This window comes from Argiope bruennichi, chromosome 11 (genome assembly GCF_947563725.1).
Source record: "Argiope bruennichi chromosome 11, qqArgBrue1.1, whole genome shotgun sequence".
Taxonomy (NCBI): Eukaryota; Metazoa; Arthropoda; class Arachnida; order Araneae; family Araneidae; genus Argiope; species Argiope bruennichi.
In genome coordinates, this window is record NC_079161.1 from 81792700 (window position 1) to 81813230 (window position 20531).

The following is a 20531-nucleotide window of genomic DNA, read 5'->3' on the forward strand; positions in this document are numbered from 1 at the left end:
TTGATTGATTCTACACCACAAGAAAAGATCTTTGTGCCTGCGATTCCTACAACCTAAAAAGTCCAAACATATTTTTCCAAGTCATTAACAAAATATCTTTTTTCCTTCCCTCCCCATTTAAAATTATCTGAATTTAAAATAAGGAAAGTTATTCCATCAATATCTATAAATATACAGAACGCTAATGTACAAGACACAGATATCGCTTTAATTATTTATTACTGAGTGGCAACAGTGAAATGTAAACAAATTACTATACGAATGTTTCAGGCTGCTTCATTGATTGTTTTTACAACTGTATTCCAAACAATGTTCCGCTAATTAATGGAGCTGCAAATTTTATTATAAATGCTTTGAAAATGTCTAGCTTTCCATTGAGTCAGATGAAACAAGACGTAAAAGAAATGCAATACACTCTGGAGTATCCGGCCTAATGGGGCGAAAGGACAGGCCGGATAACAGAGAAAGGCGGATAAGTCAGAGTTCTATGAACTCATCTTTTTTGCTTAACAGTACCAGAAAGTTTTTATACTAAAACTCACTGTTACAACACGTATTTTCTCACTTCTGATTGAGTACTAAGACCTCGGTACATCCGAAGCTACGTAGAATATAAATGCCGAAGCGCGGTGAAACATAGAAACAATTGCCGTTAACGTGTCGAGTTAAAATAGAAGGTTCTGTTCTAGTAGTTTATATACTGCAAGAGATTATTAGTGGAAATAGAAAGTCAAAGGATATAAACTGTTCATATTTTAACATGAATTCTGTACACTTCACTGTGGTATACTTACAAAAACATTAAAAATAGCTCATGAGCAATTTACGAATGTTGTATATACTGCGCAGTTATAATCATTAACAGCAGCAACAACTGAAGTCCGTTGCACGGTGACGGAACACTGAATAAAGAGCAAAACGTTGCTCTTTTCGTGTCACAACTTGTATTTTGCACACGACGTGTAGGAGGATAGTGGCAGACGTCCGATTTCAGCGTCTTGACTTCCTTCCGACCTTACCATAAAGTAAATTAGGCCGGATAGTCGCAAACCGAATACTCGATAGTATACTATAAGCGACAAACAGATTATTTAATAAGGACTGAAATAGGCTTAACCGTCATCAAATAGAGAATCGCTAAAATTATTCCATATTTAATCGTTCAAAAAGTCAATAATCTGGGCCATCAAGCTGGTAGCCAAAGAAGTTAGTTTTAAAAATGTGTTACATTAAGAAGCTCTCTTGGGCATATAACCATTATGTGAAATGGTTGCTTAGATTGTACAGTGATGATATAGTGTACTGAATGAACAGAAACACTGTTCACATTATATAAGTTTTTAAATGCAATTTTTTTTCTTCACAGGTTCTTCTCTAGTATCCGACGTACATATAGCATGCAACAGCAACACAATTCTCATCACCATAGCAACCTCGTCCAACTTCAATGGAATGATCTACCCCAAAGGCCTGTCTAAAAACTCCACGTGTATGATGGAATACACTAATGGAGGTCCCTACATAAACTACACCTTACCCCTCAGATCCTGCAACACAATGAGCGCCGATTTTGTAAGTGGTTTCTTTGTTATTAAAAATTTTCTCCGTCTCTATTAATAACAAAGAGGAATGTATGTGTTTGTGTGTGTAAGCGTGTCCATGTGTGATTGTGTGTTTAGAGCTCTACATGTTAGTTAATTTGTCTTAGAGCTACCAAATTTAGCAGCGGTATATTTCGGAGGGTGAAAATGTGCACCTTGGAGTGACGGTTTAAAAATTTTAAGTAATTAATAATTAAGCTAGATTTTAGAGTCATTCCGCGATAACTCTCGATATTAATACGCAGAGTTGATTTTTAAATCATTTAAAATAAAAATAATTTTTTTAATGATATCAGTTTAATTGTCGTGTTAATTTTTATTGAATGTTGGCAAATTTAAAAAAAAATTATTTTTTTCATAATTTTAAGAATTTGTTTCATTGTTGAATTGAAATTGAAATTCAAATTTTTCGTCCGATTACCAATTGGACCAATCATTTTCTTCCATTGTTGAAAGCTAAGAAAGAAAGATTTTATTTAATATCTGGTAATATACATAAATAATTGGATCTTTAAATTACATTTTTATGAATTAATTAATTTCAATTCTTTAATTTCAAAATACCACAAAAATTGAAATATAAACTATCCTGAATATTACGTTTTCAATAAAACTGTGATGAAATGGGACTGACTTTATTCGAACAGTTCATACACTCGGAACTTTAATATATGGTAATATACATAAATAATGGATCTTTAAATTACATTTTTATGAATTAATTAATTTCAATTCTTTAATTTCAAAATACCACAAAAATTGAAATATAAACTATCCTGAATATTACTTTTTCAATAAAACTGTGATGAAATGGGACTGACTTTATTCGAACGGTTCATACACTCGGAACTTTAATATCTGGTAATATACATAAATAATGGATCTTTAAATTACATTTTTATGAATTGATTAATTTCAATTCTTTAATTTCAAAATACCACAAAAATTGAAATATAAACTATCCTGAATATTACGTTTTCAATAAAACTGTGATGAAATGGGACTGACTTTATTCGAACGGTTCATACACTCGGAACTTTAATATCTGGTAATATACATAAATAATGGATCTTTAAATTACATTTTTATGAATTGATTAATTTCAATTCTTTAATTTCAAAATACCACAAAAATTGAAATATAAACTATCCTGAATGTTACGTTTTCAATAAAACTGTGATGAAATGGGACTGACTTTATTCGAACGGTTCATACACTCGGAACTTTAATATCTGGTAATATACATAAATAATGGATCTTTAAATTACATTTTTATGAATTAATTAATTTCAATTCTTTAATTTCAAAATACCACAAAAATTGAAATATAAACTATCCTGAATATTACTTTTTCAATAAAACTGTGATGAAATGGGACTGACTTTATTCGAACGGTTCATACACTCGGAACTTTAATATCTGGTAATATACATAAATAATGGATCTTTAAATTACATTTTTATGAATTAATTAATTTCAATTCTTTAATTTCAAAATACCACAAAAATTGAAATATAAACTATCCTGAATATTACTTTTTCAATAAAACTGTGATGAAATGGGACTGACTATTCGAACGGTTCATACACTCGGAACTTTAATATCTGGTAATATACATAAATAATGGATCTTTAAATTACATTTTTATGAATTAATTAATTTCAATTCTTTAATTTCAAAATACCACAAAAATTAAAATATAAACTATCCTGAATATTACGTTTTCAATAAAACTGTGATGAAATGGGACTGACTTTATTCGAACGGTTCATACACTCGGAACTTTAATATCTGGTAATATACATAAATAATGGATCTTTAAATTACATTTTTATGAATTGATTAATTTCAATTCTTTAATTTCAAAATACCACAAAAATTGAAATATAAACTATCCTGAATGTTACGTTTTCAATAAAACTGTGATGAAATGGGACTGACTTTATTCGAACGGTTCATACACTCGGAACTTTAATATCTGGTAATATACATAAATAATGGATCTTTAAATTACATTTTTATGAATTGATTAATTTCAATTCTTTAATTTCAAAATACCACAAAAATTGAAATATAAACTATCCTGAATGTTACGTTTTCAATAAAACTGTGATGAAATGGGACTGACTTTATTCGAACGGTTCATACACTCGGAACTTTAATATCTGGTAATATACATAAATAATGGATCTTTAAATTACATTTTTATGAATTGATTAATTTCAATTCTTTAATTTCAAAATACCACAAAAATTGAAATATAAACTATCCTGAATGTTACGTTTTCAATAAAACTGTGATGAAATGGGACTGACTTTATTCGAACGGTTCATACACTCGGAACTTTAATATCTGGTAATATACATAAATAATGGATCTTTAAATTACATTTTTATGAATTGATTAATTTCAATTCTTTAATTTCAAAATACCACAAAAATTGAAATATAAACTATCCTGAATATTACGTTTTCAATAAAACTGTGATGAAATGGGACTGACTTTATTCGAACTGTTCATACACTCGGAACTTTAATATCTGGTAATATACATAAATAATGGATCTTTAAATTACATTTTTATGAATTAATTAATTTCAATTCTTTAATTTCAAAATACCACAAAAATTGAAATATAAACTATCCTGAATATTACGTTTTCAATAAAACTGTGATGAAATGGGACTGACTTTATTCGAACGGTTCATACACTCGGAACAAAGCAAAGGTAATAAGGTTAACAATAAGATAGCTAAAATAATACAACTTTGATATCGGTCACAAATTGATGCTTAAAAAATTTTCTTAAGACAATCAACAATATTAAATTAGGCAAAAGAAATTAATTAAAAATAACACAAACAGTATTTGGGACTAACCAGTTGAGCCAAAAATGGCTAGTACCTTATAAAATATTTTATGTGCATTGCCAATCCCATGTAAATCTATCAAAAAATCTGTCCTTGACTAAAAGCTTGTTCTGGAATATAAAAAATACTAGAGACATTCTTGGAATACTGGAATAGCAAATATCACAAAATAAAGTTTGTGATATTATTGCAGAGAAGAAGATGGCAGTTAAACGTCTTATTGTTTATAAATCAAAAACTCATTTCTTTAAAATCAAATCACAATCATAATTTTCTTTTCTTTAGAAAAAACAAGAGGCAGAAAATAAAACATAACAAAGTTTATGACATTACTGAAGAAAAGAAAACAGCAGTTAAACATGTAGATGCTTAAAAATCATAATTTTTTCAATATTTCCATTTTATTTTTTCAATATATAGATATATGTATATTTATATATTGAAGCAAATAATATATGTATTTATACACATTTTTTTCCTTTAAAAATACGATGTTTGAGAATTTATTTCAAAATTTCATTTTCATTTATTTTCAGCTTCTCTAAAAATTATAATTTATGCAACTTGATTTCCAAAATCATTTGGAAACTAAGTAATTTTTTTTAAAAAAATCATTAGTAATGCTTTAAAAAAAGCGTCAAATTTACTTATCAATTACGTAGCAATTCATAAACCATATAATAATTTGAAATGTTTATTAAGTTTTCATTTAAAAGGAATGGCAACACTAAAGATAAAAGAATTTTTTCTGCATATAATTACCTGCTTAGTTCACTGTCGCAAAATTTTATTAGCACTTAACTAAGCTTAATAAAATTTATGAACAAAATTAGAAGCTATTTGTGAATTCTCTTTATTATCAGTAGAATTAATCGCTGTAATTTTGGTTGTGCAGTTTATCCACTGCTCATCTAAATAAATAACGCTATTTGTTTATGCTAATTTTTGATCCACTTTTCGTCATTGGTGGATGCAATTTAACAGTCATTGTTCCTTCAGCTGCAAGAATCACCCGTTTCTGAATTTTCATTCTGTTTTCGTAGGACGAAGGCGTCGAATACTTCAATACGGTGGTCATTCAGCCTCATAGAAAGTTGGTCACCAGTCAAGGACGGGGCTATCATGTCCGATGTCGGTACCAGACCAAAGATCAGACTATTACTTCAAATTTCAATGTCAGGTAAAAGCAATTTTTCATGTTTCTATTTTTTTATTATTGCTTTAATTTTGAATTATATTTAAGTTTGAAAAATCCATATTTCATATTTTATGCCTTTTTAAATTGCTTCATTTGTTTCACACGCGTAAAGATAGAATTTGCAAATCGATATTTTTTCCTTATTTCCTGGGAGATTTAGAGTTTTAACACTTGCGAATTTATTATCAACTGCATTCTATTCTTAAGTTTTTAGAACTTAATTTTCAATGAACGGATTAATTTAAAATTAATTTTCATTCAATACAAGTGACATCATCTGGTAACGATACAGTGAAAAAATTGATTTAAAAATGTGTATTATAACGAAGTTAGAAATTAATTAAAATAAAAGAAATCTACTGTATAGTGCATTAGTAAAAATGTGTATTTGTATTAAAAAAACTGTTTTTATCAAACATATCTCATTCATCAATGTCATTTCGTAATTTAAAATTGCATCTTAAATATAATGTATGCTGATAAACTAATCAGAAACAAAATGGTATTCCAAACCATTAAATTAAATCAAATTCATTTCCTTCAAAATAATATTTTTTCGACAATTTCGAACATTTTAAGAGATTGTGGCTATCCGATGTTTCCTTCAAAACATAGTTATATACTACAAACGGAACAAAACGTCGTTTGTTTTGTGGAAAAAGTAACATTTGAGAAGAGAAAAAAGAAATCAAAATAAAGCATTTTAATTGGGAAAAGAAAAGCTTTCATTGTATGTTGCCACAAAGTTTTTGGCTCGCAGAAGTAATTTAATTCTTTAAAATAAAATAAACTGAAAACTATTAATTTTATGCGGTGATTTTTTAAAAATTATTTTTTTGAAAATTATAATTTAAATTGTTTTATACAATTATTTTAAAGAATGGCTTTCAATGAATTTTCATGCAAAATGATATTGGTACCAACATACATTTGAAAACCATTTAATATATCATTATAATATATCAAATATTAAATTAAACAGTAATAAATTATATTGTAATAAAATATATAATTTAATTTAATTTGAATTTGAATATGAAAAAAATTTTGTTGGTAAATTAAAAAAATTCGAATGAAAAATTATTTTAAAGTTAGATAATATAGCTGAAATTACGACTTTGCGTCAGTAACTCAATAAAATGAAAAAGAAACTTCTCATTTTATTGAATTGAATTTTATTGAATTGAATATCAATTCAAGATAGAAAATAAAATATTTTCCGCTCAATTTTCATTTTCACAAGTTTCCAAATATTTTGAATGCAATGGGAAGTTTTATTAACAATATTAACTTGCAAATAATATGAAATATTTGATATTTTTTAAAAAGCAGTTCATTTAGGAGCAAGGGATATTTTTGAAAATTAAGAAATATTTTTGTGAAATGTTACTTTTTAGTACTATCCGTCTAAAAGTTATCCTTCTCAGTACTCGTAGAATAATATTTATTATTTTAGTAATTAGTTTAAGATCATTTTCATCTTAGATAATCGAAAATTCGTTAAATTAGACTAAATTTTAAATCTTATTTCTATTGTTCTGTTCTCTTTTTCAAAGTTTTGCAGAATTGTTTTGCATTTATAAAAATAAAACTGTAATTACTAATAAATATTAGCCGGCATATTGTACGTAATTCTTCTTGTAATCTATATTTGGAACTACAAGAAGAGGAAAAATATGTATGGCATATTAGAAGAGACATTAAAAGTTATATTTCTGAAAAGAAAAATCGAAAGATCCATTCTTGATAAGAAATAATTAAATAAATAAATCAGTTGTTACGTTTTGCGATTTTTATCGATTTTCACTGTTTCTATTGAATTTTCGCAATGTCTGAACAGAGAATTTTCTCAACTCAAGACTCTTGTGGATTTTCTCGACAGAGTATTTTCCCTCGTTAAACAAAGTGAAAGAAAAATTCGTTAAAACCATTTTTTTTTCTTTCTCGTAATGCCTGGTATTTTGTGATGTCTCATCTTAAGTGCTTAAAAAATAAAATCGTTTTTTTTATATATTTTTTTTCTTCTTGAAAATAACCTCTTGAATCATAAAAAATTATCTACCGATAACGTCGATTTTATTTTTTAAAAAAATTGAAAAGCAGCTAAATTTTCTAGCATCAGCCCGATTAACAAAGCTTCGAATTATAAAGAAATGGATAATCGAGAATTTATTATACTTGATTATCTTCAGTATGTTTTTATGGTCCACATCGAATGCACCATATAATATAACAACAGTTTTTCGAATAAACTAGGCAGCTGTCCAGGTCCGGAAGAACATTATTTCTCTTATTGCCATATTAATGTTTGTAAAAATATAAACTGTATAAATGTTAAAATATTAGGATAATATTGACAAATATCCAAATTTCTATCAAACGATGTAAATTTGATCGAGTTTTTATATATTACATATGATAAAAATAATAATTGTTTATAAGTGTGGATTCCGGGCAGTATGAAGTCACAGGCCCATATTGGGATATATGGTAATGAAAAGGCGGATCAATATGCAAAGTTGGCGGCACAGAAAGAGGGTGTTGATATGGTTATCCCCAAATCAAATGGTGTCTTAAAATGGGAATTAAGAGAAGAAATAAAGCTGCAATGGTTTGACAGATGGTATATGTCCAAAAACGGAGGAGTAACTTTCGATTTTATTCCTAATCCAGAAATAAAAATAAGAAGATACCATCCACTGATAACTCAAATTATATCAGGACATGGAAGATTTCCTGCATATTTCCAAAGATTTGGAAGAATGCAGGACAATAAATGCATTTGTGGAGGAATCGGTACTGTTTACCACTATTTAAAGGAATGCATTGAAATCTCGGAGTTAAGAAAAAATCTGAAAATTATAAATAACGACTTAAGTACAGTACTGTTGGTACCAGGTAATCTTAAAACTCTGAAGGACATGATGTCAAAAACTGTCAGTTTTTTACCAACTATTTGAGAGTCTGTAGATAAGGAAGGAGGACAGTAATTGACCACTTCGCGGCCAATTACCTCGAGGAGAATGTCAGTTTGACAAATCGGTCAATGCAAGGAATGCAAGGATGGACAATGCTCAAGATAGCAGTCGGCCACAACAAATCCTGTCGATACTGCTACGTTCAGTGGTGGCGGGGTGGTCGGCTGTACGCAAGAAGAAGTATGAAGTCACAATAAATTAATAAAAGCAGACATATTTTTGTATAAAATAAACCAAAGTCAGTATTCTCCCAAAAATTTTCTCGCATTCTCTCAAATAATCCTATCATGCCAGAAAATGCCTTACATGACACCGACTTACAATAGTTACGAAATATTAACTTTGGGCTTGAATTTAGCATTTTTACTGAATCTATCTTATCCCTGATTATTAGTTAATAGTATCTGAAAATTGAATTTGTGTTTTAGACACCTTTTTTTCGATCGATTGAAACAAAGATTTGACATAAAAATCCACCTGTAGTCACAAAATGCCATACCTAATTTGATATATTTAAGTCACTGCGTTTATTAAGTACAGACCAACAGATGGTCAACCCATATTTATTTTGTTAATTTATATTTGAACAGCCAAACTTCCTCTGAACAGATTTTACTCATAATGTGACTGAAATCTGCTAACTTGGCGTAAAGAGTACTCAACCGTCTAGCTTAAAACGTTTTTAAGTTATCGTTGTCATAGACAGACAGACAGACATTTTCCAAAAATGTGTCTTTCCAATTCTGGGAAATGTAAAATTTCGAATTCAGATTTTTCGACGATTACTATAATTTCTCTATACTGCGTATACGAGAAAGTAAAATTTATTCTAAATTAGGCATTAATAAGGCAAAAATTCACTAAAATATGAAATTAAATTGAACGGTTCATTAAAAAAAAGGCCTCGTATGCTATGCATAAGTTAGCGAAATAACTAAATCTGCCATTGTGAAATCCCAGCCTCGAATACTTTCGCTGGTTTTTATTAATTTTTCGTCTTATTCGATTCGTCTGCAGTCATCAAAGAATCTGACATCTCAAGAAAAAGAAGTTACGTCACCAGCAGGAAGTCAAGCATATTAACTCAAAACTCAAGCAAACAACTCGACTTTACAGTCGGCCTACTACTTTGGCCAGAACGACTACTTTGGCAACAAAGAAACAATCCATCAAAATTATAATGCTTCTAAATAAGATAACGCGAACTGTAGAAATTGAAACTGATCCGTCAAACGAAACCCCGAATGCCCCAACGGATCCACCACGAAATATTCGATTGAGACGCCAAGAAGGCCTACTAATCATTGGGAGATAATGGCATTTTAATGTTATCCTGCGATTTTTCAGCGTCCTAAAGAATTTAGCCACAAAACAAATTGCAAAGAAGCTAGTTGTACCTTCGACCTTGGAGCTGGCTGTGTTTCGTCAGAGTCGTGCTGAGTGATGTAACGGTTTCGTCTTCGAACAGTGATTTAAGAGTGTAATAGCCTTTTCTCTATGCAATTAGAAGATCACCTTGAATGGTCCTTCACATTCGAATGCGACTAGATTCGTGGCACCGAATTCTTTCGTGAATTCTTTCTAGAAATGTGACTTATGTCTCAGTTCTTATTCCTATATTTTTTCTTAAATAGAAGCTAGCAGGTGTGATTTTCTGTAGCAACTAAACTATACGGAGCGCTTAGTGTTTAGCTTCATTGTACAGTAAAAAGAATTGAATTTCCTTTTGGGTTTTAAACATTTTGCTTCACCAGACAATGAACAGTTATGAGGCCTCTATAACTAACTTAATTAACTCATTTAATTTCACATTCCAATAGATTTGTATCTCAAGTGATTTATTTAAATTAAATAATTTTTGTTTCACCAATTTTGTGAAAATATATGTTTATATTCACTTATCTTTTTAATATGAATATCATGAAAAAAGTATCAATGTGATAAAATTCTAGAAAAATTAACCATACTTCTTAATTAATGATTTTAATTCTTATAATTACAAAAAAATGTTATTTAATAGTTCCTGTCAAGTGGAATATGATGACACCAATTAAATGAATTAATACCTCATTATATTATAAATTGATAATTAATCAGTTTGTTTAGTAATAGTTTTTATAATTCTATGCAAATACACATTGTAGACTTAATATTCTATAATTTACATATTTGTAATATTTTTTTAACAAATTTACTTATTTAGCAATTAGGCTCATAAAGTTTTTTACTCTATCTATCTGCATCTCTCCCTTTGAAAACAATAGCCCTGGAAGTTTGTTTAGTTAAAAATTCAACATTTTTTTAGATCTTTATTTTTGGCCAAATGAATCCTAAATTTTATACTGTAATAATTGCATTACTCTATCTTTTCGTTTGGATAATAGATGGCGATACCTGATTAGGCACGCTTCCCATAGTGCATTGCGATTGTTATTATAATAAGATGAGATGCTGTTCTGCTGATGCGCGCGTTAATGTCTTCTCTTGTTTTCGTGTTTTGTGTGAAATGTAATCATTAAAGAAATGTTCCGAAAATATGGGTCCTCTTGCTTCCATTGCACGGATCATACTGATCTTCATTCCACTACAACACATATATGCTATTTAGGCTTAAATATTGTTACGAAATTTTCCGAGGTTCGTTTGGATAGTGGGAGTTATATGGTCTGAAGAACGCTCAATCAGCAGGCGGCAGTAGAAAATAAAACAACGATGTTTATTTACACGAAGACACACAGGACAGCACAAAAACGACAACTATATACAGGACAGAAGACGATTATCTTCAGCCGAGACGTGCAGCATACAACAGTATACACAGCAGCTCTACTCCGTCGCTGCTCCGCTAGTCCCTGGAAGACGAGTTCTCCACCGTCGCTTCCGACTACTCTTCGATTCCACTGGTCCACGACCGGTTCACGACGACAACTACTCTTTAGCTTCCGACTGCTCTTCAACTCCGCTGGTTCGCGACTCAATTCACCACCACTCCCCGGCAGCTGCAGCTCCTTTTATAGGTCTTAGGAGGCGGGGCTAGAAGCCTCTCAACCAATCAGGAACGTTCGCGGCGTATCTCTGTTCCTACTGGACGGATCGGGAAAATTCTCGATGTTTCGGGTATAATCTATTTTGGCGCCAAAGTCGCCAGCTTCGTCGCCAAATGGTCGCCAAGTTTGTCGCCAAGCTCTGGGACCTCCCATGGAACCAACTATGCTGGAAAGCCGCACCACAGATTCGTAACAATATCTAATCCTTAAGTTCTAAAATTCATTCAAGTTGTTATCATGTTTTTGAGCTAGCATGTTCATATGTACATGGTACGAAGAGAGACGAACGATCTTCTGTTGGTCAGAATTCGTCTGAAATGTAATACAAATCTATAATTTTAATGAAAAGACTACGTAATAAATTTTGTTCATTTTGGCAGTTATGCTTTTTGAGATATCGTGTTCAAAAATCAGCAGACAGACATAATCCTAAAATCAGACTCAGGAAAATTTTTCGAACTTACGAAAGTCTGAAACATGCCAGTTCATCAAAATCTCCACGTCTTATTATTAAACATCATAATATTTTCTTTTTGTATATTATGTGTTTAAATAAAGAAAAAATGATGACTAAAACATTAATTTGAATAATAAAATGAGAATATAAAATGTTTTATTTTTATGGTCTGTAAAAACGGTGATTTGCATATTCCATAACATTTATCATGTGACTGAGACGTAAAATACATGAATATAAATTCGAGCCTTTACAGTTACAATTACAATTAAGATGTTTTAATTATTATTATTATTGGCTTGGAAGACCTACCTATCTTGCACCATATATAGAAAACCGTAAATATTCTCTTTTTTTCCATCTAAATTTATTGATTGTTTGTTCAAAAATGTAAGATTGATAAAATTCTGAAATAGAAAGTATCAATCTAATATGTACATAAAATATCTTTGAAACTAAGAAACTATTGGTTGATAAATTTTCCAATGACGTGACTAGAATGAAATTTGTGGTTTTAGAAAAATAAAAATTAAAATTAAAAAATTGTTTTTAATCGAAAATTGAAAATTGGAAAATAAAAGTTATTGCATTTTTATGGATAATAATTGCGAATGAAATTAAACTATTGAAATTTTTAATATTTTAAGAAACACCGTAGCAACAAAAATTAGCAAACTAGAAAATAAAATCGAAAATTGGCGGAATTTACAAAGTAGGAGTAAAACGAGCAAAAATAGATCGCCAAACGATTCAATAAAATGTAAACAGGAAAAACTAAATTTTTTTTCTCTAGGAAAAGGAAAAACGATAAGTTGCTTGAAATAATTATAATAGGATAAAACATTTTGCAAATCTTTTAACCGAATTTTATTTTAAAAAAGTATTTTTTGGTTTCAAGTTTAGCAACCATTTTGGTATTTCGTTTGGTAAACTAAAACTATATTGCCTTTCCAACTTCATTCGCCTCTTCTTTTTTTATTATTATTATTATTATTATTTTATCCAGTGATGCATTTCCTCGAAATCCTGCAATAGTGTTAGTCGAGTAGCGGGAAATGTATTCATTCGTAATTGAACTTCCGGTAGTTTCTCCAAGTGACTATTAATTCGAAGAAATGTTGATATAAAAACTACTTTATCTTTCATAACTGAAGTTAACTTTTAACTTCAATTTCGCCGATTTTGTTAATCTTGAAACAAATGTGGTTTCAAGTTTACCTGAAAATTTATGTACATTTTTAGTTGGGGAAAAAAATACTTTTTTTTTTTTTCATTCTTACAGAAACATTCCTTTTCCTGTCCTTTTTTTATTTTTCATTTTTATTATTTTATTCAAAAAATGTCAATTAACAATCAATTGAAAGAAACTTTCTATGTATATGATGAATGTTTGTTTGTATGTTTTTTTAATCAAATCTACAGTTTTCATTCGGGTTTGCTGAAATTAGGCGCTTATCACCATAAAAACTAGATGAAAGTTTTTGTTAACTTTTTAAAGCGATTAATTAAATTAATTCACTAATTAAAAAGTTAGCAATTTTTATTGTTTTCGGCTTTAGTCCGGTGAGGAAAACATTACTAAAACACAAATTCGATTTTAGGGTAATATTAAGCGTATGCAAGGGTTTAATCGCCAAAGATAAAACGATAGATTCAGTAAAAGGAAATTAGGAAAAACATCATTAGCGAAAGCATATCTAACACACAAATTCGATTTTAGGGTAATATTAAGCGTATGCCAGGGTTTAATCTCCAAGGATAATACGATAGATTCAGTTCACGCCAAAGATCAATGTTACGTAACTACTGTTCGCCAATTTCATAGAAGGCATTCGCGTCTTTCAAGTTCCACAATTATATGGGGGAGAATAAAATCTTTATCAGAGAGTAAGCGAGAAAGTTTTGGGAAGACCATTTCCACTGGTTTTATCCTGTGATGCCTTTCCTCATGATCCCACGATGATGTTTATGAAATAAATTTTCGGAAAAGGCAAATCATAACTAACATTTTTGGTTTATTGTTACTGCATTAAAAAGCAAATTTCCTACGAAAATATCGAATGTGTTTTATTTAATATTTTTCATATCTCAACAGTTTTCTTCATAAAACCATTTGAATTTTGTTTCTGTGTTCATTCTTCCGGAAGCTACAAAGAATTTTTTTTTTAATGTCTTCATGATATAGGTTTTAATGCTATGTGCATCTTTAAATGCTATTTTCCAGAATTTAAATTTTGAAAAAATTTTCATGCGAAAAATTTCGCAATTTAAAATCTAATTAGTATTTTTTGTTTAAAATTGGTACAATAATTTGATCAACATGCTTTCAAGTTCCTTAACGAAAAAATAAGATTCATAACATGAAACAAATCGAAAATCTCCAATTATTTGTCAATCGAACTCCAGTGCTTTAAGAAAGAACAGTAAATACAGCTTATTTCTTAGTTCAAAGAATTAAGTAATATATTTCTTAATTTATCTGCAAGAATTTTTACAAATCATTTGGTAAATTTCTCAACTGGAAGTATTTTGCTTTACGTTTCATTTTAACCCCCCCCCAAAAAAAAAAAACCCTTGTAATTTTCAAAAAAATTTTGGTAATTTGCTGACATATCTTTCCGATCACTTTTAAGCAAAAATCCAAAGTTATAAATATTTTATAACGTTTTTCAAAAATAATTCAGTCCAAACATAGCTACTTATCTTAAAATAATTTGATGTCTTATATTTTTAATCTAAATTTTTGCATGCATATTAAGGGAGGAGGAATAAATGTGACATTCTGGGATGCATTTTTTTTTATTTATTTAATCCGCAACTCTTGCCTAATGCCTTTAGTAAATTAGACTTCTCGTCAGTATTTTATAGCACGAAGACCTCCTCCAAAAAAAATCGTTAAAAAAAGAAAAATAAGAAAAAAAGACTAGTCTAAGAAAGTCATTCTATGATAATGAATCAAATTCAACTTCGGTATTTCTAGGTATTTTTCTAAAGTCCCTATAATTTTCTTAAAAACGGTAATCACAGGACGAGTTTTTTTGGGGAAAAATAGAAGGGGGCAATTCTCCACCCCGCCCATTTTTTTTTTTTTTTTTTTAAGAAAGTATTTTGAATGACAGACACATTTTAAGTTAATGTTTCAGCACAGTAAATGCTTGAACTTCACAACAGACCTAACTCATAACTTGCATCATTATCAAAATTGCATCTTTTAAGCTGGGTTTATAAACAACTCATAAAAAATAACTTATTGATTTATAAAAAAATTCGTTTCTGAAACAAAATTGTATTGTGAATTAAAGAAAGGAAATATTGTTTAAATTTTGAGCTCATTTTTTTTCACGTTAGATTTATGCATATAGTAATAGAATAGATATCATGCATTTAATAATAGATGCTTATCATGGAATAAATAATTTTCGATTGCACGGAATCGAAACAAAAATTCAATAATTGCTAATTCAAATTAATTTCTATAAATATATGCTACAGAAAATTTAGTTGTTTGTTTTTATGTCTAGAAAAATGATTAAAACTTTGTTTTGTATCATAATCAACACAAAAGTATGCATTATTTTATTTTTATTTTAAAGTTAATATAATCTATAATAATTTATTTTTAAGAATTTCAAATAATTTAAATTTTTTATTAATTCTCATGATAACTTAATGCTTTCCAAAGCGATTATCATCGAGTTAGGAGATTAAAAATTTCGATATCCAATTTGCCTATTAAATATTTTTATTTAATTTCTCTTGTTTCTTTTATGTAAAAATGGCATTTTGCAATCAAATTTTCACTCACTTCAGGATGTGCTTCAGTTTTGAAATTTTATATGCCTTCGATGTTAGTACTCTAATTTACTCTAATTTTAGTTTATATAGTATAATTATCAGTTAATCGACCAATTAATTGAACTAAGTTTTGATTCGATACAAGTGATACCATTTCATATTTATAGTGAAAAAAAAAATGCTTTAAATTTCATCTCATTTACGGTTAAGAATTATAAACGAATTTAAAAGTAGGTTATAATTAAAATAATAAGCACTTTTTAGTATACTAATACCAATATTTTTTTTAATTTATTTTTTTTGTGCACTTGTTATTTTCTGTTATTTCCGGCACTTATTATTTTCTTTTAGTTCTTCTCAGTGATGAAGCGGCGGGAGGAGGCGGGGGTGGGTGTGACATACCTGCCACAATGCCGGTCATAAGACGATCGATTTATATAAAACATTAGAACGTTTCTAATGCTTTCTTAAGGAAAATATGATTAAGAGGCTAAAATAATACCATGCCCTAAATGCCATTTTATGTCTCTAATGAAAAAGAAGGCGAAAATGATCATATTACGCCACTGGCGCCACTTACACTTATTTTGTTACAATTGTTGTGTGTTTTTCTGAAACCTTTTAATTGTTATGTTGATTGACAAAAAAAATGGAGCCTATATATTTTTCAATAGTGATTATAACAATTTGAAAATAATAGAAAAGATTTTGGGTAAATTAAAATTGTAATACGAGTGATATAAGCAGACTTTTAAAAAAATAGAAATTCATTTATTCTTAATAGTGGCCATGGAATTTCTAGCTTATGAAGATAGTATTAGCTTTCAATTCAATACATTCTTATCATCATTATAATATGATAATAAATTTAAAATAGTTTTTAAGACACTTTTAATTGTTTGCTAAATAAAAATTTATAATTTATTAATTTTGCCTTTTAATCTTTAATTTACGATTCAGTATTATCAATATTACGGAATACTGAAATCATCTTTTAAACAAATGAAAAAATAATAAATAAATGTTAATATAATTTTTTTTATTAAATTCATTTATTTATTTTGAAAGAAAATGCATACAAAAAAACCCTTCATTTACAGGTCGCGTTACAAAACACACACACACAGAAAAAACTTCATTTACATGTTTCATTAAAAATGTGCACACAAAATGAAAGCTCTAAGTAGTAAGCCATTGAAATAAGTATTACAAATTGAATATATACACACGGCTAATCAAAAAACATTAAAAATGTATTAAGAAACGTATTGCAATCTTTCAGCCTTTAAAACATTAAAAAATGTATAAAAACCGAATATATCTAATCTTAAAAGCATTAAAAACACATTTGGAATTTAAAAGGTGAAGAAATCATACTTAAAAAACATTAAAAAACTCAGCAGGAGTTCAAAAGCTGAATATAAACAATCTTGGAAGCATTAAAGAAAATGCATTAAGAATTTAAAAACTAAACGCGTTCAAATTTAAAAACACAAAAGAACATTTAATAAAAGAAGTTTTTTTTTTAGAAAACGTGTTGAATATTTTATAAAATTTATAATAAGTAATTTATTGATATAATTAAATGTGACAGGTATGTATTCAAATAACCTATTGACTCCGAAAGTTCTGGCCAGAGCAGTAAATCGTTCACTGTAATTAATCGCTAATTAATTTCAAATGTTCATCAAATTGCAAAAGCCAATAGTTTATAAATGGATGATAAAATATCAAAATAATATATGTAAATTTAATTAGAATATTAACTAGCAAATAATTTATGTTAATTTCATTTAGAATATTAAATGCCGAAGAAATTTCAGAGTCATCGAATGTACACCTCGGTGGAATATTTTAACACATCAGACAATGAATCAAAAATCAATTATAAAATAGAATCTTTACAAGTATGAAATATGCCAAGCTAAATAAAATTGTAAGAAAATCTCATTTATGTACATATTAAGCTAAAATTAACTTCTTAAATTACTATATTGAAGATTTTTAGCATAAATTCGAAATATTGTCAAGTAACCTAACATTAAAACTTTTTTATAATATTTAATACTAATAATAAAGAGTATGTAATGTTACAATCCAATAAACAAGAAGTTTCGAGCATGTGGAAATTTCCAGATGTTACTTTGTCTATTTCTGTTACTGCCAAGTCTAACGATGCCACTCAGCTCTGAAATAAAAAAAATGTAAATATATATATAAAAAAAAAACAATCCAAAATCTGGAAGAGACAAGGTGTGCTTGATGTCTTTGTTTCATCGTTGGTGGGGGATTTGAGTCAGTAAATACTAATGACAGCAACGTCCTTGTGCTGGTGCATCAAATCATTGTCTTCAAAATCCTTTTTTTTTCTCTTGTACCCCTCAAATTACTAGGTCTGTTTCGGTACGAAAGAGTAAAAAATATTATATCATTAAAAAAAATTCCTCATGGAAGTGTTTATTACGTTTCACTTTCTTGATGCCATAAAACATAAATATTTTTGAAAATTACAAAATTTAGTTAACAGTAAATAATATACGGCACATATTTTTTCCCACTGCGCATTCTAAAGTTTTTGACTTTATAAAGAACTTCGAAAAAGTATGAATCTAACCGTCGAGTTGAGGAGCATTTTTTATTAATTATAATTCTATCTATTTACTGTTTTGTATTGTTTCTTTCGTATTGTATTATAGAACAACATTAATTTGTTTTCCTTTTAATACTGATTAAAAAGTCTCCAACTGATCAGCTATATTTTAATATACTCTATGAGTAACAATAGCTTATTTAGGAAACTGAAACAATTCTTTTTTCCGTATTTTGTGTAGGATTAAATTCATAAAATTTTGCTTAAATAAATGTTTTAGGATCGGTGGTTTCTTTTTATTGCCTTTAAATATTGAAAAAAAAGGGTAGTCATCAGAATAGTGATCTGATGACTACTTTTACCTACCTGTACCTATACCTACTACTAATCATCAGAATATTTCGGCAATTTTAATGAGTATCAATACTTTATGAAATTTTATGTAAAAAACGCCATTGGAATTATAATTGCTATCTAACTTCATGTATGTGAACATTAAAATTCAAAAATTTGCACAAATAGAATAACGAAACCGAATAGATTAGCGAAAATGATAAAACAGAATAGAATAGCAAAAATAACGAAACAGAATAAAATAGCGAAAATAAGAAATGGAATTGCTTATTGTAAATAATGAAACGGAATAGAAGAGCGGAAATAAAAAAAATGGAATAGAATTACAAAAATAACGTGACGAAATAAAATGGCGAAATTAACGAAACAGAATAGAATAACGAAATAGCAAAATTCAAACTAAGTTTTTCCCACCGAATTCGTAGATATCTATCAAGTCTGGAAAAATTATGTTTGTGTAAGTGAACATTAAAACTCAAAAATTCGAAGAAATAGAATAACAAAAATAACGAAAAGGAATAGAACAACGAAAATGACCATGCCTGTCTGTCCGTGTGAACGCAATAACTGGAGTCAACTTCTTGCATAAAATTTAGCTTACTTCTTCATCAAAATTGGATGAAATGTCACTTATTGGTCATATATTTGTTGGTCATTTTTGTCGAATTGCGTTCAAATAATTCTAAAAATAAAAGGAATTTTTGTCTAAAATCCCTTTTTATTTTCTGTACCATTAAAAAAAAGGAAACTCAGAGAAAACAGCCATAAACATTTTTAGGCATGCATGTTGTCATAAACGTACAAAAATTTTCAGAATTTGATAGAGGGATAAATTTTATCCAGAAAGATTTCGAATGCTAATCACTAAAATAATAATTTTATTATCCGCTGTACGATAGATTAATAAAAATATTAATCTTTAAGCCTAATACTAACAGCAAATGCCTGAATAGATTATTAAATAATTGAAAACTGCTGATATTCTTGGTAAATAGTAGTTAACTGATTTTTATCTGAAAAAAATTTGGAATTCGTTAAAAAATATCATTTGTTTAGAATGTGCTTGTTTTATTCTGCCATTTTGGTAGTATTATAAATTCCTGAAAACAATTATTCATTCAAATTAAATTCTGTTGTTATTTAAAATAATAATACTTGTTAAGAATGCGCTTTCCTGTTCCCTAAGTATCGTTTGGTAATTTTAGAAATGATTGGGAAAAAATATTTATTCACTGAAATTTAATTCGACAATTTCAAAAATAACATTTATTTATAATAAACTTGTTTCGTACTACAGTTTCCACCTGGCAATTTAAAAATTGTGCTTTTATCGTTCATGATCTAAAATAGAAATAAACTAGCCTGGAAGTCGAAAAAATAGTTAATAATCAGTACATTTACATTGAAATAATTCCAAGAAAAGCGTCATCAGTAATCTCAAAAATCCGTGAGTGCAATAACAACTTCATTTTCAGAAATCTAGAATTCAGATCTTGAAGAACCATTTTAAATTCCGCCATAATCATTCAGAGCTCCCAGTTTTCTAAAGATTTATAAATATCAAAAGTTATTTTATGACAAGCATATGTATGAAATTGAATAGCCAAATCCGGTTTCGCTCCAAACGGAGCCCACTTTTGTA

The 20531-nt window shown here is 28.6% G+C and overlaps 1 protein-coding gene across 1 annotated transcript in view; it reads left to right on the plus strand.

The window, feature by feature from the left end:
* LOC129957539 (cuticlin-1-like) overlaps window positions 1-20531 on the plus strand; it is a 128090-nt gene that overhangs the window by 85280 nt on the left and 22279 nt on the right. Inside the window, exons 4-5 of the mRNA XM_056069893.1 lie at window positions 1367-1572; window positions 5514-5650. Of these exons, the coding sequence (XP_055925868.1) occupies window positions 1367-1572; window positions 5514-5650 (343 nt within the window). The remainder of the gene's footprint in view (window positions 1-1366; window positions 1573-5513; window positions 5651-20531) is intronic.